We start from the raw sequence: 19,676 nt of genomic DNA on the forward strand, positions 1-19,676 counted from the left end.
CGAGGTACCATTTTGTAAGTTTTGATCTGATCTGTTGGATAGTATGTACTATCACTGTATGTGAAGTTATGAAGTATTACTATTTGTGTTACTGAAATATGTTGAGAGGTTGGAAACACCCACAACGAGCCTTTCAGTTACAACAAAGGAGTAGTCATCGATAGCCAGACAGTTGTTATTGGCTCATCAACACACAATCCACTATCCCAGAGGCTTCTAGAGAAGGCATATGCACAATACTGTTTGACCAATGGGAACTGCCTGACCTCCACATAACTGCAAGGATCTTTCTAGTAGCTGGAAGAAGGGATAAAAAGAGAGATGGTGACATAATCACTGGGTCTCTCCCCCGCCCCACAATCTCAATAGCTGGAAGAAGGTCTGAAAGACAAAGAATTTGAACTAGGGAAGTTTGGTCCCAGGTTGGAAGGTATTCCCAGCCTTCGTGTTGAGGAACTATAGCCTGTTTGTACCATCTGTCCAGGTGAGAAAAGGTGTTTGATTCAACTCTTGCTTAGACTAAAAGTTTAGGATTTAGAATGCATGTTTACTTTTTATTTTCTTAAGGTAACTCTCTCTGACCTTTATGCCTACCACTTATAATCATTTAATTTTTTTTGTAGTTAATAAACTTACTTTAATGTTTTATGCTTACCAGTGAGTTTGTCTAAAGTGCTTGGGAAACCTGAGCTCAGGTTACAAAGGCTGGTGCACATCCACTTTCCTTTGACAAAATGGCAAACTAGGTAATAAACTTACACTGGCCAGACTTCTGACCAGTGCAAGACGGTACAGTTCGGGGGTGCAAGACTGGGGAGAATTGGCTGAAGCCTCCCTATTGATAGTTCATGAGTGGCTGGGAAATCATTCATGAAACTCAGTTGGGTGCGTCCCTGAATGTGTGAGTGCAGTGCCTATCAGAGGCTTGGAGCTTGACATCAGCATCACAGTGTGAGAGGCCACCCAGGTTGGTTGGTTGGGAGGGCTCAGTGGTCCCACAGTCCAGGTTGCTCACCGGGAACCCCGTCAGAGCTGCTCCTCAAATTTCTGAAGTGGACACATTTGGTCATTCTGCCATGAGGTTGCTAAGGAACTCATGAAGTGAGCCTTGATCCCTTCCGGGACAGGAATCTCTGAAGATCTGTAGGCTTCCAGAATACATATTCTAATCCACCTAGCAATGGAGAACTTGAAAGCTCTGAATCCCTGGCATTTCAGGTGGAAGGACACAAATAGGGAGCCCAATATTCTTGTGGAGTCTGTTCACTTGAGATAGGTTTTCAACACCCCTCTGATCTCTAAGGTGTGCCACACCTGTTCAGTTGGATATTGTGTTTTGGACAGAATAAAAGAACCACAACTTGTTGGAAAGTATGGAAGGAGGAATTTACTTTAGGAAGACAGAATTCCGGTGCCCTTAGCTCCACCTGATCCTCGTGTAACACAAAGTAAAGCTCCTGTATAGATAAGGCTGCCAATTTCAACACTCGCCTGGCAGATGTGACAGCTACTAAGAAACAAGTGTTAATAGATAAATAAAAGGCCAACACTGAAGTCAGAGTCTCAAAATGAGTGGAAGGTGCCATTTTGGGAATAGCTGCCTGACTGATGGTGTGGCTTATTGGACTGCTCAAAGCAATGGGGCTATTTGTGGACTGTGTGCCAGGGAGTCTGAGGATTTTGCAAATAGCCTGCTACCTAAGAGCAGACATTTGATATGCAATGGTACTGGACTGATGGCCTCTGTCCATGCCGTCTTGGAACAAGTCCAGAATGGTTGAAATCTGTGTTCCCTGTAAGCTACGTGGTTGGGCAGCCACCCAGGAGAGATTCAAGTGCCACCCAGTTGATTAGCAGAGTGCGCTTATCCAGCAGTGTGTGTTCAGGTGTCCCTCCCCCGCGCTGCTTTGCAGCCTCATTGCTGTATTGCAGCTGCTCCCAGAACCCTCCTGCTGGCTGTACAGAGCAAGGGGGGGACGACGCTGACATCAGGGTGTCCCTCTCCCCTGCCCCTGTCCCCCATCTCCACAGAGCAGGGGAGAAGGGACAGCCTGGGTAAGGATGACTCAGAGCTGCTGCAGTCTGAAGGGTGAGTGATTGAGTGCCTTTCTTAAAACAGACAGCGCCCGGTTTCTGAGACTTCCCCAGCAGCCAGCTCAGACAGTCTTTGTCTCTCTCACTCATACTCTCTCTCCCCTCCTCCCCCATGCCCATGTACCCCATCTCTGCAGAGCGGGGGATGGGAGACAACAGGGCTCAGGACAGAGCAGGAGGTGCCTTTCACTGAGTGCCTTAAAGAGACAGCACATGACATTTCTCAGAAACTTCCCCAGCAGCCAGCACGCTCACTGTCTCCAAGTTGCGCGCACAGTCTCTTTCACACTCATCTCCAAAAACATACTTGTATTATTATTGTTGTTACTTCTTGGTACTTCTTGCAATACAGATATATTCTCTGTAATTTTATTCTTTCAAAGTGTGTTATTTTAGTGTTTTGACTGGTCTATGAATTTCATTATTTTCATTTCTCTTACACTTAAATTTAATTCTTTGAGTAGTGAGTTCTAAAATGCCTAGCCTGTCCCGACTGAAGTAATTATCCCTATGGTAACTTTTTAAAAATATATATTATATCTAGGTTTGTTTCTACTGGTGGCGCACATACTTCTGTGCACATAAAATTTATTCCGCACATGGATGGAGAAAATTAGAGGGAACGCTGGTTGGAATTCCTGGAATTTCCATTGAGCTTTTGGCAATAGTCATTGAATCTGGACAAGATACTTTTAATGTTGATACTCTCCTAGCTGTAATCAACATCTTAATGACTCCTGAGGACAGACCAAGATCTTCTAGTGCTTCCCTCGCAATAACCAGACTGTTTGTTGTAGCCGTTTTGGGTCCAGATAAGGAAGAGGACTTTGCGAGAGGATGCCTGGTATCCATGGAAACTGGAGTACAGACTCCAGTGTCAGCCCCGTTAGGTCTAAGAATCAAGGTCTTCTCAGCCAATGAGGAGTTATCAGTATCACCTGTTGTCTGTTCTCATTTTATTTTTCAGTAGTGAAAAGGGTGGAAACTTGTAAGGTATGCCCTGCAACCACCTGTGCGATAAGGCATCTGTCCCCATAGATCTGGAGTCTACCTCCCTTATGAGGAATTTTGGCCTATTTACATTTGTACAATTCATGGACAGGTCAGTCAAAGAGAGGTGAAACATCTGAATGATGAGATTGAGGAGACTGAAAACCTCCTGATTCTGACCCCACTAGGGCTTGTTGACCCTGGGCCTGCTGAGCCAGTCTACCTTTTGGTTCAGGTCTCCTTTGATGTGGTTTGCTCCAAGGAAGAACTGTTCCGCCCACCTCATTATTTTCACTGTAGTGCTGAACTTGTTGGTCCCCCTGGTTATTTAAATATACTATCATAGTCATATTGCCTGAATGAACTAGGACATGGTTGCCCTTTAGGATGGGCTGGAACTTTTGCAGAGCTAGCTTAACCATTCTCAACTCTCCAAGGTTTATGTTGTGAGCCTTTTCCTTTTAGCTCCAGCAGCCCTGAGCTATCTGGGTCTCCAAATGAGCTCCCCAGCCCTCCAGGCTGGTATCAGTTGCCAGGACTAAAGGAACTGGAAGGCAGATGGATATATCTTTGCAGACAATGTTGTGGGCTGGCCACCAATGTAAAGAGTTGAATACCTGTTTTGGAGCCCGTATTTGATCTTTCATGTGTTCTAGGAAGAGGTGCTAAACCTTTAGCCAACCTTGGTGCCAACCTTGAAGACTTCTGATGTGTGATTGTGCTGGTGGAGTGATCCCTATGCACAAACACTACGCGACCTAGAAGTTGGAGACATAATGCTATGGTAGGTCTCCTACAGCTCCAGGGCAAGAAAATAAATTTCTGGGTGGAACCAGAGAATTTTTCTTGGTACTAATGATGAAGCTGTACTTCTGGAGGAAAATCAACATCTGAGACGTGGCCCTGTATGCTGCTGAATGCGATGGAGCTTTGATCAGGATGTCATCCAGGAAGGGGGACAATGAGTTCCCCGACACCTGAGTCTGGCTACTATCAACCCCAATATCTTTGTAAAAACCCTGGAGGCCAAAGACACAGTGAAAAGGAGTGTTCAGTATTGACAACGTGTCCTGCCATAGGTGAACCTCAGAAGTATGCAAAGGCAGAGTCTGATGGGAATATGGGGATATGTTTCTGCTAAATCTACTGAATCTTATGGACTTTATACGCTCATCAGGAAAAGAGGCTCAACAGCTTTCATATGTGTTACCTTCATCGAATCTCTGGAATCTCCTGGAGGGACAGAGTCACCAACACTGAGATGCTCAAATGGGCCAGCATACAAAGCATGCAAACACTCCTCAAACAGAGACGCCCCCTCTGGCTTGGGCATATGTGCCAAATGAATGATGGGTGCGTCCCAAAGGACTTCCTCTATGGCAAATTGGCATGTGGAAAAAGAACCAAATGACGCCCAAAATGGTGTTTCAAGGATGCATGCAAGCGAGACCTCAAAGAAACGGACATAGATGTGAACAAATGGGAAGATCACACTCAAGACCACAGCCTTTGGAAACAAGAGCTTAACAAAGGTCTCCGGAGTTAGAAGAGGAAGCAGTCCAGCTTAGCAGAGGAGAAAAGAGCTCATAGAAGGCAGAGCCCAAAGGGTCAAAACATCACCTTTAAATGTGACCGATGCAGCAGAGATTGTCTCTCTTGAGTGGGCCTCTTCAGCTGCCATAAAATCAACTGAGTATACCTCTGAGGGGCGCACACCCATGGTCTCTCTACACTGCAAGATGCCTACTACTAGATCAACTGAAGTCAAGAAATCCCCATAGAGCAGGGATGACATTGTAGAGCCCAGAGTCTGCACCCAAAACTAAATTTTCTTCATCCACTTGAGCCTTTTGAGGTCAGGAATGGCTCTGATATCTCCCATTCACTTCTGTACAATGAAGAGGATGGAGTAAAACCCAGAGAATCTTTCTTCTGAGGGAACACAGTCTATTAGATGAGGTATTTCATTCTGGATCAGATTGTTTATGGGGTGTTGAAGCTGGGTGACTGAATAAAGAATGGATGTAGTTGAGCCCACAGCTGAGGGAGTATCCCTGGCTCATTATTTCCCTGACCTACTTGTCTGTGGTCAATGAAAACCATTCCTCTAGGAAATGAGAAATCCTGCCCCCTAGCTTCAGCTAAGCCGAGGCCTATGCAATCTTTGTCAGATTTTGGGGGGAGCCCTGGACCTTGATTCCACTGTGTTCCCTTGAGGAATCTGTTGTCCCTTCACTGGTAGCTCTGTGCTGACAAGGAGTGAAAGGAGACCCTCTCTGAAGGCTGGTCTAGATTCTCTCCTGAGACCACCTGGTTGCAAAGGGAGAGACTGTGGATTTTGCCATAGCCACCATCTTATCCAGCTTTTCTCCAAACAGGAGGGAGCCTGTAAACTTGGCTGAGCATTTTGACTGAGTTCCCACCTTCTAGGGTCGGTGCCAGAGGTGGCAACTGGCTACTGAGCTGGAAGCCATGGCTCAGCCTGAGAACCATGCTGCATCTAAGGAGGTGTCAGCTACAAATGCTGTTGCTAGGGAGACTTTCTTTAAAATGGAGCCATGTTTCGGGAGATCTCAGTCCTTAAGGCCTTTGAGATTTTCCAGCCAGGAATGAGATACTCTTTCAAAGCAGGTAGCTGCCAGGGGTGTTCAGAAGTGGCAGAGGCGGCTTCAAAGCCCTTTTAGAGAGTGGCCTCACGGGGTTATCTTTCCATTCATGGGGTCCCTAAAGTAGAACTCCCCTTCTGAGGAAATAACCATACCCCTGGCAAGGGACGCTGGCATCAACTTACAGTGTCTCAGCACCATTGGTCGTTTGGTTCTTGAATGTTATAGTGCCTGAGGTCACTCTTATTAATACGCTTGCCTTACCAGGCTTGTTCCATTCATCCCTAATCACTTCCTCAGAGGACTGAAAGGGTCTTGCAGCCTTGGGGAGGATTTTACGCTGAGGCTAAATCACAGGAGCCTGCTCACGTTTCAGAGCCGGACAGCTCACCCTCCTCATTGGAGGAGAAGGAAGAAAAGGAGGAGAATTCATATATCCTGGATTGTTTGTGCTTTTTCTTCCCCTTTTTAGATTTTTTTTTTAAACCTTTTTTGCACACTTTGGGAATATAGATGCTCTGCTGCAGCTTTGGTGAGGCCTTTTGCTGCTTGCCTCCCTTAAGGTCTTGAAAGGTTTGCCTCAGTATCCTTCCCCAGTGGGTCCTATTCCCCCTGCTTGGGGGGACGGGGGACGACGACTCGTAAGATCCTCCTGGTCGACTTGGGAAGGAGAGGACTAATTGAAAGCCCTGCTAGTTTCCCCAGGGTGCTTGGGACGCACTTTAAAACTTGGGGGAGGGGGTGGGAGGGGAAACCTATGGCCTCACAAGCCTCCATTCTTTGTTCTGGGACTTACCCTCCGAGTCAATTGGTCAGGGTCCTCCTCACCTTTGGAACCTCTCCCTGCTCTGCCCTAGGGTTCCTGGTCCATTTTTCTCAGTCGGGGTTGTGACTGCCTCATTGGGTAGGGGACTATACCTGCCTGTCTGACTTGCAGCTGCAGGATCTAACTGAGTTAGGACTGGAAGGCTGGATGCACTACTTACCATCTGCTGAACCTAGGAAGGCTGCCTCACATATAGAACAGTGCTTGGATTTGACCCAGTGCTTTCTTGGCTGCTCTGCTATTCCTGTAAGGGTCTGAGAAGACAGCAGGGAGATGCTGAAATGGAGTCTCAGGGAGGGCTAAACCCCTGATCCAGGGAGGAGATGTAATGCTGAGGAGGGAGAACATTGCTCCCCACTGCCCAAAAAAACTGGGCAGAAAAGTAGTAAAAGTAAGAGCAGGCGCAAAAGAGACTGCCACTGTCTGCTGCTGTGGAAGCAGACAATCTAGCTGCAAGTGGGAGCAGAGGGAGTGGCCAGACTGCAGCGCCAAAACACCAATCCATTTCCGCAAGGTACAGAGAGATGAGAACAGCTCGGACAGCCAGAACTGTAGGAGACACTGGGTTGCAGAAGGAAAAGTTTTTGAAAAGTTAATAACTGACTTCAACCATAGCAGCAGTCTCTATAGTTCATACACACATACCATATATACAGGAAATAAAAACAACCAAGTAAGAAACTTGCTCACTGAAGTGTTTTAAACAGCAATAGATCACAAAAGCATAATCTTCCCTTTTCATTATTATTTATACTGAGCAATTTACAAGTACAGCATTTCACAAACGAACAACACACAAACATGGAAACTGAACTACACTTCAGTTTCATTTTTTTTTCTGGGTAGTGCCAAATTTAGGGCTTGTCAAAGGTGCTACATTAACAACCCTAGAGATTGAATTTCTCTGGCTACTTATCACAGCCTGGACAGGCTGAGCAGCTGCAGTTCAAGCCTCCCCTCACCATCCTACTAATGTGCCTTGAATCTGACTTGAAGGGACTACACACCTCTTGGGGTGTGTAAATAGTGGATGGAATATGGAAACTGAACTACATTTTGAGTCCTCAATCCTTGGGTTTAGCTGAGCTGCGTCACTACAGCTGGGGATTTCCACACCACAGCTGAATCCCAGTAGGCCCATTAAGGCACTTTTACAGCTTGCTTGCACCACCAGTGCAGCAAAAAGGGAGCTGGGGGCCATACAAGGGAAGGATGTGGGAGGGCATATCTGGCCCTACATGTTCAGGGGTCATGAAGGATCTGGCCCTACATTGTTCTTTAGCAAACCTACTATCAACTAATAATTAACAAAAAATATAAACGAGATGTTTCTATTGCCGTTTAGTCAAGACACTGCAAAGGCTGGGCAAATTAATCTTTAGTCAATGTGCTATATTTGCCGATTGTAATAAATTAAGGTTACTTACTTGTAACTGAGGTTTTTCAAGATGGACTCTGCATATTCACACCTTTGGGCTATGTGCCAGCTCATGCTATTGAGTGGGGCAGCCTTCGATTAGTAGTGCCCATTAGAACATTCACCCACCCCAGCCCCATCCTCCCCCTTAGCGTTCAAGCACGTTCCGACAGTGGGACTATAAGGGAGGGTGTGTGTGCGCAGCAGCGGCGCCTCAGTTCCATCCACTGCTAATCACAGCATCATAGAGCTGGAAGGTACCTCGAGAGGTCTTCTAGTCCAGGCCCCTGCAGTCAAGGCAGGACTGAGTATTATCTAGACCATCCCTGACAGGTGACTGTCTAACCTGCTCTTAAAAACCTCCCATGATAGAGATTACACAACCTCCCTAGGCAATTTCAGCGTTTAACAACCCTGACAGTTAAGAAGTTTTTCCTAAAGTCCAACCTAAACCGTTGTGCTGCAATTTAAGCCCATTGCTTCATGTCCTATCCTCAGAGGTTAAGAATAATTTTTCTCCCTCCTCTTCGCAACAATCTTTATCTACTTGAAAACTTATGTCCCCCCTCAGTCTTCTCTCCTCCAGACTAAACTAACCCAATTTTTTCAATCTTTCCTCATAGGTCATATTTTCTCGACCTTTAATCATTTTTGTTGCTCTCCTTTGGACTTTCTCCAATTTATCCACAACTTTCCTGAAATGTGGTGCCCAGAACTGAACAAAATACTGAGTAACAATGTAGAGTTGTGAGTAGTTACAACTCTGCAGAAAAAAAAAAAGGAAGGCAGAGAGTGTGAATATTCCTAATTCACCTCATAACTTTGGTTACAAATAACCTTCATTTCTTGAGTGTATTCTGCATGTCCCCACTCTTGGGACAGTTTAGTCAGCAGTATATATCGAAAGAGGGACAGTGGGTAAAAAAGTCCTAATTAAACAAGGACTACAGAACCAATCTACCAAACTGGTCACCTGATGCTAACACACACTGCTTAGTAAACATATGTATTGAAATCCACATGGCTGCTTTTACACATTTGAATTAGTGGGGAATGCCTTATACATGCTACAGAAGCAGCAATTCCTCTAGCGGAGTGTGCTCTCAGCAGAGCAGGAGGAGATTGTGAGGCGTTTTTATAAAACTTTTCAATATATATTATCTGACCCACCTAAGATCCCACTTATGCACAGATGTTATTTCCTTCATAGTTACCCACATATGAAACAGTTTGCATAAAAATCTAAAATCCATGGTCCTAAGTATCTTTTAGCATCCAAATAGAGTAATTCTGACTTGCCATTACTTGAATGTGGTCTGGGGAAAAACACTGGTAGACTAATGGATTGATTGACATGGAAATGAAAAATTACTTTTGGTAAATTCTGTGCGGGGACAAAACTACTTTATGAAAAACTGTAAATGGAGGACCACTAAGGCATGATGTTCACTAACTTTCCTGGTCGATGTTATTGCTATAATAAACGCAGTCTTAATCGAAAGATGAAATAGAGAATAAAATGATAAAAGTTCAAAGGGTGAAGACAATCTGTGATAACATTAAGTTTGAATTTCATGATGGGGTACGCTTTCTCACGGGGGATAGAGATTTAATAACTCTTTCAGAAACCTCTTAATATTATGCAAGAGTATAGATCTATTGTTATACAAAATGCTGCAATTGTGGCTAAATATACCCCAAGTGATGTAATAGATAAACCTTTATTCTTTGGAAAGAGCAAATAAATCTAACATGGATTGAATAGGAGCTGACATAGGATCAATACCCTTATCTAATACCTACAGTGGAAATCTTTTTCATTTTAAATCATAACATTTTCTGTTTGTTGTCTTGTAGCATTAAGTAAAACATGTACATCTACATCTCTAATTCTGTCAGAATCTTATTGCTCACATTATCAGACCCAATGAAAATAGACCTGGATGATGCACTTTCCATTGCTACTGTGATAGAAGATCCAGTGACAAACATAAGCAACTGTTTCAGAGTAGCAGCTGTGTTAGTCTGTATTCGCAAAAAGAAAAGGAGCACTTGCGGCACCTTAGAGACTAACCAATTTATTTGAGCATAAGCTTTCGTGAGCTACAGCTCACTTCATCGGATGCATGCTGTAGCTCACGAAAGCTTATGCTCAAATAAATTTGTTAGTCTCTAAGGTGCCACAAGTACTCCTTTTCTATAAGCGTCTGTAGTTCCCTTTGAAAAGAAGGAACCACTACTGTCTCGGCCACACAGGGGTGACAAGTATCATCTTGGCTGATCTTTACAACCATTAACATTGAAGAGAATGGTGGGAAAGCATATACATTAGATCTGTACCCCAAATGAGAAGGAATGCATCTATTAGAGAGTAAGTGTTCACTCCTGCTCTTGAACAAAAACAATACATTTGGTAAATCTTGTGGCCCGTCTATATTTGGAGTGCCCAAAATAACAAAAATGTCCCAGATCACAGAGTCTTTCAATGACCATTTATACATCTGGGAAGAGTCTCTGCTTAGTTGATCAACAAACTGGTTGAGACTTCCTGTCACATGCAGAGGCACTGCATAAATCTCATGAAGTATACACCAATCCCAAAGTTTCATTGCTTCCTTGCAAAGTTATCATGAGCAGGGTCACCTGTTTGTTTACATGATATATTGCTCTCATATTATCTGTGGCCACTTGAACCACAGATCCTTGCATTTGAGGGAAGAATGAGCTGAGCATCAAATGAATTGCTCTTAACTCCAGAACAATGAGATGAAGGTGACGCTACTCCTTATTCCAGAGACGACTTGTTACAAAATTGTTGAGGCGCGCGCACCCAGCCTCTTTTTGAGATGTCTGTTTTAATTATCATGGAAAAAGAGAGGGCTGAGCATCACTCAGCTCCATACATTTTCTTGGTCCATCCACCACAAGAAAGTTTTCTGGATTTTCTCTGGAACGTTATTAGATTCACATTTGTATTTGCAGGTCTGAAGCTTCTTGCTAACCAGTGTTGTAGAGGCCTCATCTTTAGTATTGCATAAGATGTGACTGATGTCACTGATGCCATAAGAACCGGTGGGAAGAGGAAGAACTTTACTTTCTAAGATGGACTCTGAAGTAGAGAATGATTGGTAGATTTCATCTTTAGGAACTTCTCCTCCAGAAGGTCAGCTTTTGCCATTTTGGAGTCAAGAAGTGCTCCTAAGAAAAGGATATTTTGTGAAAATGTCATTAGAGAATTCTTTTTGTTTATCAAAAATGCCAATCTTTGGAACAGAGAGCATATGAATTGAGCAATTCCTTCAGTTAGTCTTTAGAAGCAACTTTTCAGAGCCAATAATCTAAATATGGAAAAACAAAAGCCTCCGGTCTTCTCAGAAAAGCTGCCACTACAGATAGGTTGTAAAGACTTAGGTACACTGTAAAAAGACCAAAAGGGAGGACCCTGCATTGGAAAAGGTCCTGCATTATGGAAACACAAAGACCCTTTCTGTGTGATGGTCTTATCAACATATGAAAGTCAGCTTCTTTGAGATTGAGAACAGCAAAACAATCTAGATAGGAGAGGGAGGGGATAATGGATTCTAGAGTTGTACATCTAAAGGTTTCGCTTCAGAATGTTCTGTTTAGCCTCCTCGGATCCAGGATTGGCTGAAGACCTCTTTCTTTAGAATTACGAAACAGTGTTAGCAGAAAGTGAAGGTTACTTACTGTAACTGGAGTTCTTTGAGATGCATGATCCCTATTTGTATTCCACACATGGAATATGCATGCAGGCCATGCACGCAAGTCCAGAACTACTTCAAAGCAGCTTCCATTGGCCCACACATGCACAGTAGCTCTCCTAGTCTTCCCAACCAAGAATATAACAGGCAGTGTGGGTCAATACCCCTCCAGTTCTTCTTCTTACCACAAATCCAACAGGATCTGAAGCAGAGCATATGGAGGTGAAGGAGTAGAATACAAATAGGGACCACACATCAAGAACCTCCAGTTACAGTAAGGAGCCTCCATTTCTTGAGTGATGGTCCCTATGTGTATTTCACGTATGGGTGATTGGCAAGCAGTGTTCAGACTGGAGGCTGGTGAGGAAGCTGGCAGCAAAGATGCTTGCAATACTGATGATTCCACTGCTTCAGCAGCCATGGCATGAACTAGAGTATAGTGCATCGCAATCGTGTCGATCAAACTCGAGGTGGCCACTCTACTGATGTCCTGCCGCAGAACGTGTGAAAGGGATGCCATGGACGCAGCTTGTGCTCACGTGGAATGAGGTGTGACACCCCCAAGGGGAGGAATATTTGCTATCTTGTAGCACTCTTAAGATTCACCTTGGGACCCATTTAGAAATCCACTAGAAGGATATGGCTTGCCCCCCCAATCTCTTTGCTATGGTGATAAAGAGTCTCAATGATTTCTTAATAGGCTTATTCTTTGCAGGTAGAATGCCAGGACACACTGGATATCAAGAGAGCAAAGTCTCTTGTCTTCAGAGGAAGCATGGGGTTTTGGGGAAAATACAGGTAAGTAACATTTAATTGATGTGGAGCTCAGAAACAGTCTAGCGGAGAAACTTGGGATGTAGTCAGAAAGAAACCTTTTCTTTGTGAAACACTTTATAAGGAAGGTCCACCATATGGCTCTGAGCTTGCTAACCCTCCTAGCTGAGATGATAGCTACTAAGAATGCCACCTTCATGGACAGGTAGGCCATGGTACAAGTCTCCAGGGGTCTGAAAGAGGACTAATGATCTTGGACAAGACAAGGTTAAGGTCCCACTCAGGGGTAGGTTTAAACATTTGTGAGAAGGTCCTGATCAGGTCTTTCATGAATTGTACCGTAGTTGGGTGAGTAAAGCTCGAGCATTCTTCCACGGGAGTGAGAAAGGCACTAAATCGCTGCTAGCGGTACTCTTAGTGAACTGAGAAAGAGACCTGAAGTTTTCAGGGACAGGAGATAGTTTAGACTATCAGGATGCTTACAGTATCTGGAGAACATTGATGTAATTGTGCCCAGGCTGAAAAGCATCTCTACTTAGCCTGCTAGCAGGTTCTAGTAGACTCTTTTCTATTCTGGTTAAGGACAACCTGAATAGGAGTCAAACACGAGCATTCTATTTCTGATGCCCACTCAAAAACCAGGCCATGAGGTGGAGAGAGCCCACTTCGGGATGCTTGGTCTTCCTCCCATCCTGGGTTAGTAGATAGGGGAACAGGCAGATTCCAATTGGTGGGATGGCACACACTGTTAGAAGTTCTATGAGCAGAATGTCTGGGCCAGTGGGGTGTTGGGGAATGATGTTGGTTTTGTTGCAGCATATCTTCCCTACGACCCGTGGAAGCAGCGGAATGGGAGGAAAGGCATATCTGAGGCTCTTCGTCCAGGACATCAGCAGAGCATCACCTTGGGAGTCGCAACCCATAGCTCCCCTGGAGCAACATAGGAGCAGCTGCCTTTTAGTTTGGGATACAAAGAGGTTCCATAGCAGAGTACCCTACTGTGTAAATATCTGGTTTAGGACGGTGTTGTGAATCTCCCATTCATGGTCTATCAAGAAGCTTCAGCTTAATTTGTCTGCCAGGGATACCAGGAAGACACACTGACTATACAGTTTCAGAGTAGCAGCCGTGTTAGTCTGTATTCGCAAAAAGAAATGGAGTACTAGTGGCCCAGGTGCCACTAGTACGCCTTTTCTTTTTGACTATACAGTGATGCAGTTCCTGACCCACCAGTTCCAAAGTCTGAGGGCTTCCTGGCAGAGGGGACAAGATCTTGCTCATCCCTGTCTATTTATATAGACTATCTTAATGATTTTGTCCAACATTACCTGTATATGGAGTGAACATAAAAGTGGAAGGAAGGCCTTGCTTGCGAAGTGGACCACTCTCAGTTCTGCTGGTCTCTCGTGGGGTCCAGGTGCCCTGAGCAGTGTGATTGTCCAGCTGAGAACCTCACCCTCAAAGGGAGAACTGTCAAAATGGTGGCCATAGGTGTGGGAGTTCAGAAGGGAACTCCCACCATGACCTTTTCCGGGTTGAACCACCACATTAAGGAGGTGATAATGGGTGGGAATGACTATCCTGGAGTTGATATGGTCATTATTTGGTTGATAGATCCAGTGGAGCTAAGCCTGCAAGCATTACAAGTGGAGTCTGGCAAAAGGAGTCATGCAGCCATACAGCCTAACAGAGAGCAGCACTTATGCACTATGATTTGTGGTCTGTGGGTGATGTGTGAAATCAGGTTGTTCATAGTATGAAGCCCTTTTGAGGGGAGGAATGCTCTTGCAGAAACAGAGTCAACCTTCCCCCTATAAAGTTTATTGACCTTGTGGGTAACAAAACAGACTTTTCTTTGTTTATGCAAAGGCCTAGGGCTGCTAAAAGTTGTAATAGAAACCCTGTCGCCAACCTGACCTCCTGACGAGATCGGTCTTTCAGGAGCCAGTCGTCCAGATATGGGAATACCCTGGCATTTCATCTGAATGGCTACCCCAGAGAAAACCTTTGTAAATACTCTGGGCTCCATAGCCAGCCCAAAGGGGAGGATTTGAATCGGGAAGTGTTCCTGGCTTACCATAAAATGCAGGAACTTCCTGTGTGATGGGTGAATGTCCACATGGAAATGTGTCCTCCATATCAAAAGCTGTGAACCACATCTTTTCATGAAGGGAGGGGATTTTACATGCCACCATAATCATCTGAAACTCCAGCTTTGGCAACTCAACATTTTTATTCCAAAGGTCCAGGATGGGTGTCCACCCTCCCTACTTTTTTTGGGGAGGGGGCGGGGGGGGGGAGAATTAGGAAACAACAGGGAGAACCACCCTCTCCCATAGTAATGAGACAAAACACATTCTACTGCCCCTCGGTGTAAAAGAGATTATCCTTCCACTGAACAATTATCTCGTGTAGGCCTTGCTGGAGCACTAGGCATAACTAAAAGCATGAACCAAAGGCTGTGAACCAGAGTAGGCCTGGCCTTGGCAAAACACCATCACACAGGTACTAGCTAACACCAAGCAAGCACATTCCTGACTGGAGAGAATGGTTTTGTTTGAATTAGCTGGGTATAAAGATAAGGGTGATAACTAACCGTGTCTGGAGCGTAATACTTGTTTGTATCAACATAACAAAAGGAGAAGTCATAGGAGCAGCTTTGTCCTAGCCTAAGGGACAGGATCCTAGTGTCCTGACTGAGCTGGTACCATTGTCATGGGCATACACGTTAGTGTACCTGTAGATCTTATGGGACGCTAATACCGTGCTTTGTCAACAATAGTCCTGGCTGAGCACCTTTGCCATTGAACCAAGCCTATGGCCTTTCTGATGAATTACATCGAAGTCTGCTGAATTAACATGGTGTGAGCTGCACTAGTAGACAGTGCATCAGAGCTCCAAGAACAGCAACACCAGCAGCACTAACAATGCTGCAGCACAAATAACACGCCACAGCACCAAGTGCGGGGACCAGCAAGTGGGTTTGTGAGGAGGGAAGGACAGAAACTCTACGGAGTATCCCTGGTGTATAATCTCCAGAACCCATAGTGATCTTGTTCCAGTTGTGGGCAAAGGGTGTAAGATGGCCCCCATAGGTGATAGGGGAAGGGTGCTTGGCATCAGTGAGGTACGCAAGTCTCTACCAATATGTCTAAAGTGGCTCTTATCTGGTGGCTGAGAGTGAGTAGAGGCTGTGGCAGTAGAGGGGGCCAAGAAGCGAGGCTTCTGAATCTTTTAGCATAGCCACAGAGACTCAGCTGTGCACTGGTAATGAGGTGCATAAGGAGGGAGTGACCTCAGGCTATAGGATTGCCTTGGGTGTTTCCTCCTGGGGGCTGGAGTATAAATCCCCAGGGAATGCAGAGTCAATCTAAAATCTTTTAGTGAGTGCAGGGACTCATCCATTTTCTCTTTGAAGAGATTCAGCTAATCAAAAGGGAGGCCCTGGGTGGTGTTTTGGACCTCCCACTGAAACCCTAACAATTGCAGCCAGGAATCCCTCCTCATGACTAGACTAGCAGCCAAACTTCTGGAAGCTGTGTCCACTGCATCGACTGAAGCCTGGAGGGCTACTTGTGCCACTAGCTTCCCCTCATCTAAAATAGACAGAAATTGAGTCCTGCCTTCTGTGAGAAGCTTATCTCTGAAGTTTGCAAGCCTGGAATAAGTATTAAAATTGTATTTTGCTAACGCCACTTGGAAGTTAGTGACATAAAATTGCAGGCCTCTGGAGAAGACCTTCCCCCACAAGAGGTCCAGTCTTTAGAGCCTTTATCTGCCATTTTAGAGTGTGACTGAGCCCTTTCAAACAGCTACCTGAACCACCAGCAAGCTGGGGGGCAGAATGAGAGAATAAGAATTCAGCCCCTTTCGCAGGAACAAAATACTGTTTCTCAGCCCTTTTCCGGGTAGAGGCCCAGGATGCTGGAGCATGGCATACTACTCTAGCCAGTTATAGTATGGCTTCATTGAAAGGCATGGCCAACTTACTTGGTCCCTGCAGCTGCAAGATGTCCAGGAGCTGGTGTTAAGGGTCCTGGACCTCCTCTAATGGGATCTGTACGTCACTGGCAACTCTTTCTAACAGCTCTTGGTACCAGCAGTGGTTATCCAGTGGAGAAGGCAAAGGAGTGACTGCCTCATCCAAGGAAGATGAAGACACAACCGTCGGAACTGTTGGTACTTGTGCATCCAGTTCCTCCATCTCCTTCTTGTACACTGACAGAACTAGCTGGCAAGAGGGAGAGGAGTGGTATAATTCTTAAGAGTGGCCCGGATGCCTGCCATAATGATCCCATGGACACCAATAAGGCAAGAAAGAGGGATTAATGAGTTGTGGGGGACCCCAAGCAAATTGGTACCAATGACGCGGGGCGGAGGGGAGGGGGGCAGGAAGACCAGGGGGTCATACCCAACAGAATGGTAAGCATAACCCCTCCTTGACTATCTATCAGGGCTCAACTGGCTCTGTGGATATACTGTTGTGGACATCTCCTTTCATTTATCAGAGTCCAAGAACTGCTCCATCAATAGCAGTGGTGCCGTTGTACCAAGCCACTCCTGCCAGATGGTTGGAGGTGAGACAGCTCCTGGGACAACGATAGACTCCTCCTCTGGAGTAAGGACAACCCTTAGGAGGTCTGGGACAAAAAGAAGTGGAGTCTGTGGGTCAGGGAGGAATTTATACAAGTCTCAGTACACCCAGGTGTCCAGGGGGTTCCTGCAGTTAAGTCTGAAACGTGGTGAATCTGTAGTGACTAGATTGTCTTGAGATAGACAAGGCAGTACTGACAATGGGTCCAAACCAGCAATTGTAGACTGAACTGGAGAATATCTGCCTATCCTTTCGCTAGTACATACGTATGTACTAGGAAGGGGCATTTGGAGGGATGTGTGTGTACTGGAAAGGGGTATTTGAAGGGTGCTGGAAGGAGTTACGTGGAACCCCCCTGACCCAAACACCCACACACCAGCTTCCCGCCCCCTCCCCACCCGGGAGCCTAGCCAAGGGACCACACACCCACACTCCTCCCCTCAGAGTCCAGTCACAGGCTCTAACCCATCCAGCTTCATTACTGTCGTACAGAGACGACCCATACCTGCTGATAGTGATGGGGCACAATTTAAAGGTTTAGCCGCCCCCGGAACAACTCGAGTCATGTGTCTCTCCCTAGTTACTCTCAGTCTCACCTCCCAGAAAGCAGCAGGCCCTCCACGGAGCTCCCGATGGGGTGCAGCTCGCTGGCTCTGGCAGCTGCCACACAGGGAAGGGGCCTGGCTGCACTACGTGACCGAGGAAGGCTGGCAAACTTGGGAACCGCAACCTGCCCAAATCTCCAGTGCAGGCGCACTGCGAGATGGGGATTTGGGCTCTCCCATGTTCAGTGACTCCCAGTGGTGGCCAGCAGCTCTGCAGTGCCAATTATAGGGCGGGGTAGGGAGAAATGAAATTCTGTGCAGAATTCCCTGAGGAGTAGGATCTGAGCCTGGAGCCGGCCTCTTATTTTCATGTTCCTTAGAAATTTAGAAAAAAAAGTCTTAGAAATGTCAGAACTGGAGATTTTAACTCATAAGACTTCTAGCAGAAGGAAGGCCTGGAGCCTGTTCTGCCTCTTCCTTCTAGTTCATGATGTGAAAGACCAACAGATAGTACAAGGAATAGGAGAATGCCCTTTTCCTAAGCATTTTAGGCACGGAGCATGGGCATCTGATGCCGGAAAAAACTGTGTGATAATGCACATCTTTTAAATCCATATTTCTTGATCTTTGGATCCACCATAGCTAAGTAACAGTAATACCAATACTAACATTAACTATTTACAAATGTCTAACTATTTAAAAAGTAAGGCACGTATCTTACTAAGGATCTTGAATCCAAAGAATGCTCACATCTGGTCATGTGGCTGGAAGGAACTGAGGGAGCAACCACTGCCATGCCACCTTGTACAGCCCCATTCTCAGAACGTGCTAGAATGCTGAGGGAAGGGGCAAGGAGGAGTGCTCTAACAGGCAATACTAGTAGAAGGCTGCACTGGTCAAAGGCACTAGTCAGCACATATCCAATATGCAAAGGACACTCGAAGAAGAGCACACAGATTTAAAAATTACAAACGTAATCTTAGTAAAATAGTTTGTTTCACCAGGACAGGCTCCTGATTGTTTGAGAGATACCTAGTAAAATCATGGCCAGTGTTTTGCAAACCCATCCCCGCACTTTTTTTTTTTTTTAAGTGCCAGTAAGATTAAATGACCAAATGTCCTAACCGTTGAAAAATTCAAGCCAAAATGTTCACACCTATGAGCTTCCATTATATTTAAATAGGCAAACAAGCATTATTTGTTGCTTAATAGTGCATTATACATTACCTTTCTTTTTAGTGGCTTGTTTAATCTTTAAGCAAACAACGCACTCTTTCCTTTCTGAAAGTCCCAAGATATGAAGAAGTTCTTGCACCTCTTTGGGATTGTTGGGGCATATGACACAGAAGGCATCTCCAGGTTGGTAGCAAAATGTTGTTTTCTAAGATAAAGATTTTTTTTTTAAATAAAGCTGTGTAATAAACCATGGCCCATATTCTCCACACTCATAAAACAAAATCCTGCTGTTAAAGACAATACCATCGTTTTATATTTTTATTATATTTGGCCCTGGTACATCAGAAATATAAGCATGTAACCTTTTCTTTTTAAATTTAAGCTTTCTACTTAGGAAACCTATTCTCTTACTGGTTGAAGAGTTTTTCAAATATATAAAATAAGCCCAGTTAAACAGTTTATGCAGAAAAAAATGTGTTTACAAGGAGATTTGTATATACAAGAGGCCCCAATTCATCATTAGTTGTGTATATTGTTTTTCTATGTCTGGAGAACTAAATAATATAGCTACCACTAACAGCGACCACTCTGAAAACTAAATAAATACTGAATCTTCGTGGTGAACAATTTACATAAATTTGTTACCCTAACAGAAAATTAGCAGGTTAAAATACTTTGGTGAATGGTGATTATAATTATATACAATTATTTCCTTTTCCTGAGAAAATTAGCACAAGTAAGAGAAATTCAAAGAAAATTAAACATAAAACTAGATCTCTGAATATAAATAAGAGGTCGTAGTCTCTTTATTTGGCTGAGGTGCATGATGTTAACTGATGACTTAATCCTAAGCGAAGGTACATGATGCTAATGAATGCTTAAGTCTTAAGTGGAGCAGAGCATCTGACTCAAGAGGTGAATATAGCTGAACT

The 19,676-nt window shown here is 44.8% G+C and overlaps 1 protein-coding gene across 13 annotated transcripts in view; it reads right to left on the reverse strand.

Annotated features, from left to right (window-relative positions):
* MTRR (5-methyltetrahydrofolate-homocysteine methyltransferase reductase) overlaps positions 1–19,676 on the reverse strand; it is a 172,188-nt gene that overhangs the window by 119,332 nt on the left and 33,180 nt on the right. For all 13 annotated transcript variants that reach the window (XR_012157387.1, XR_012157386.1, XM_073332389.1 and 10 more), the window contains one exon: positions 18,796–18,949. Coding sequence is in view for 11 of the 13 variants with exons in the window: in XM_073332389.1 (XP_073188490.1) it covers positions 18,796–18,949 (154 nt within the window). In the remaining 2 variants the exon portion in view is untranslated. The remainder of the gene's footprint in view (positions 1–18,795; positions 18,950–19,676) is intronic.

Source organism: Lepidochelys kempii, chromosome 2, assembly GCF_965140265.1.
Source record: "Lepidochelys kempii isolate rLepKem1 chromosome 2, rLepKem1.hap2, whole genome shotgun sequence".
Taxonomy (NCBI): domain Eukaryota; kingdom Metazoa; phylum Chordata; order Testudines; family Cheloniidae; genus Lepidochelys; species Lepidochelys kempii.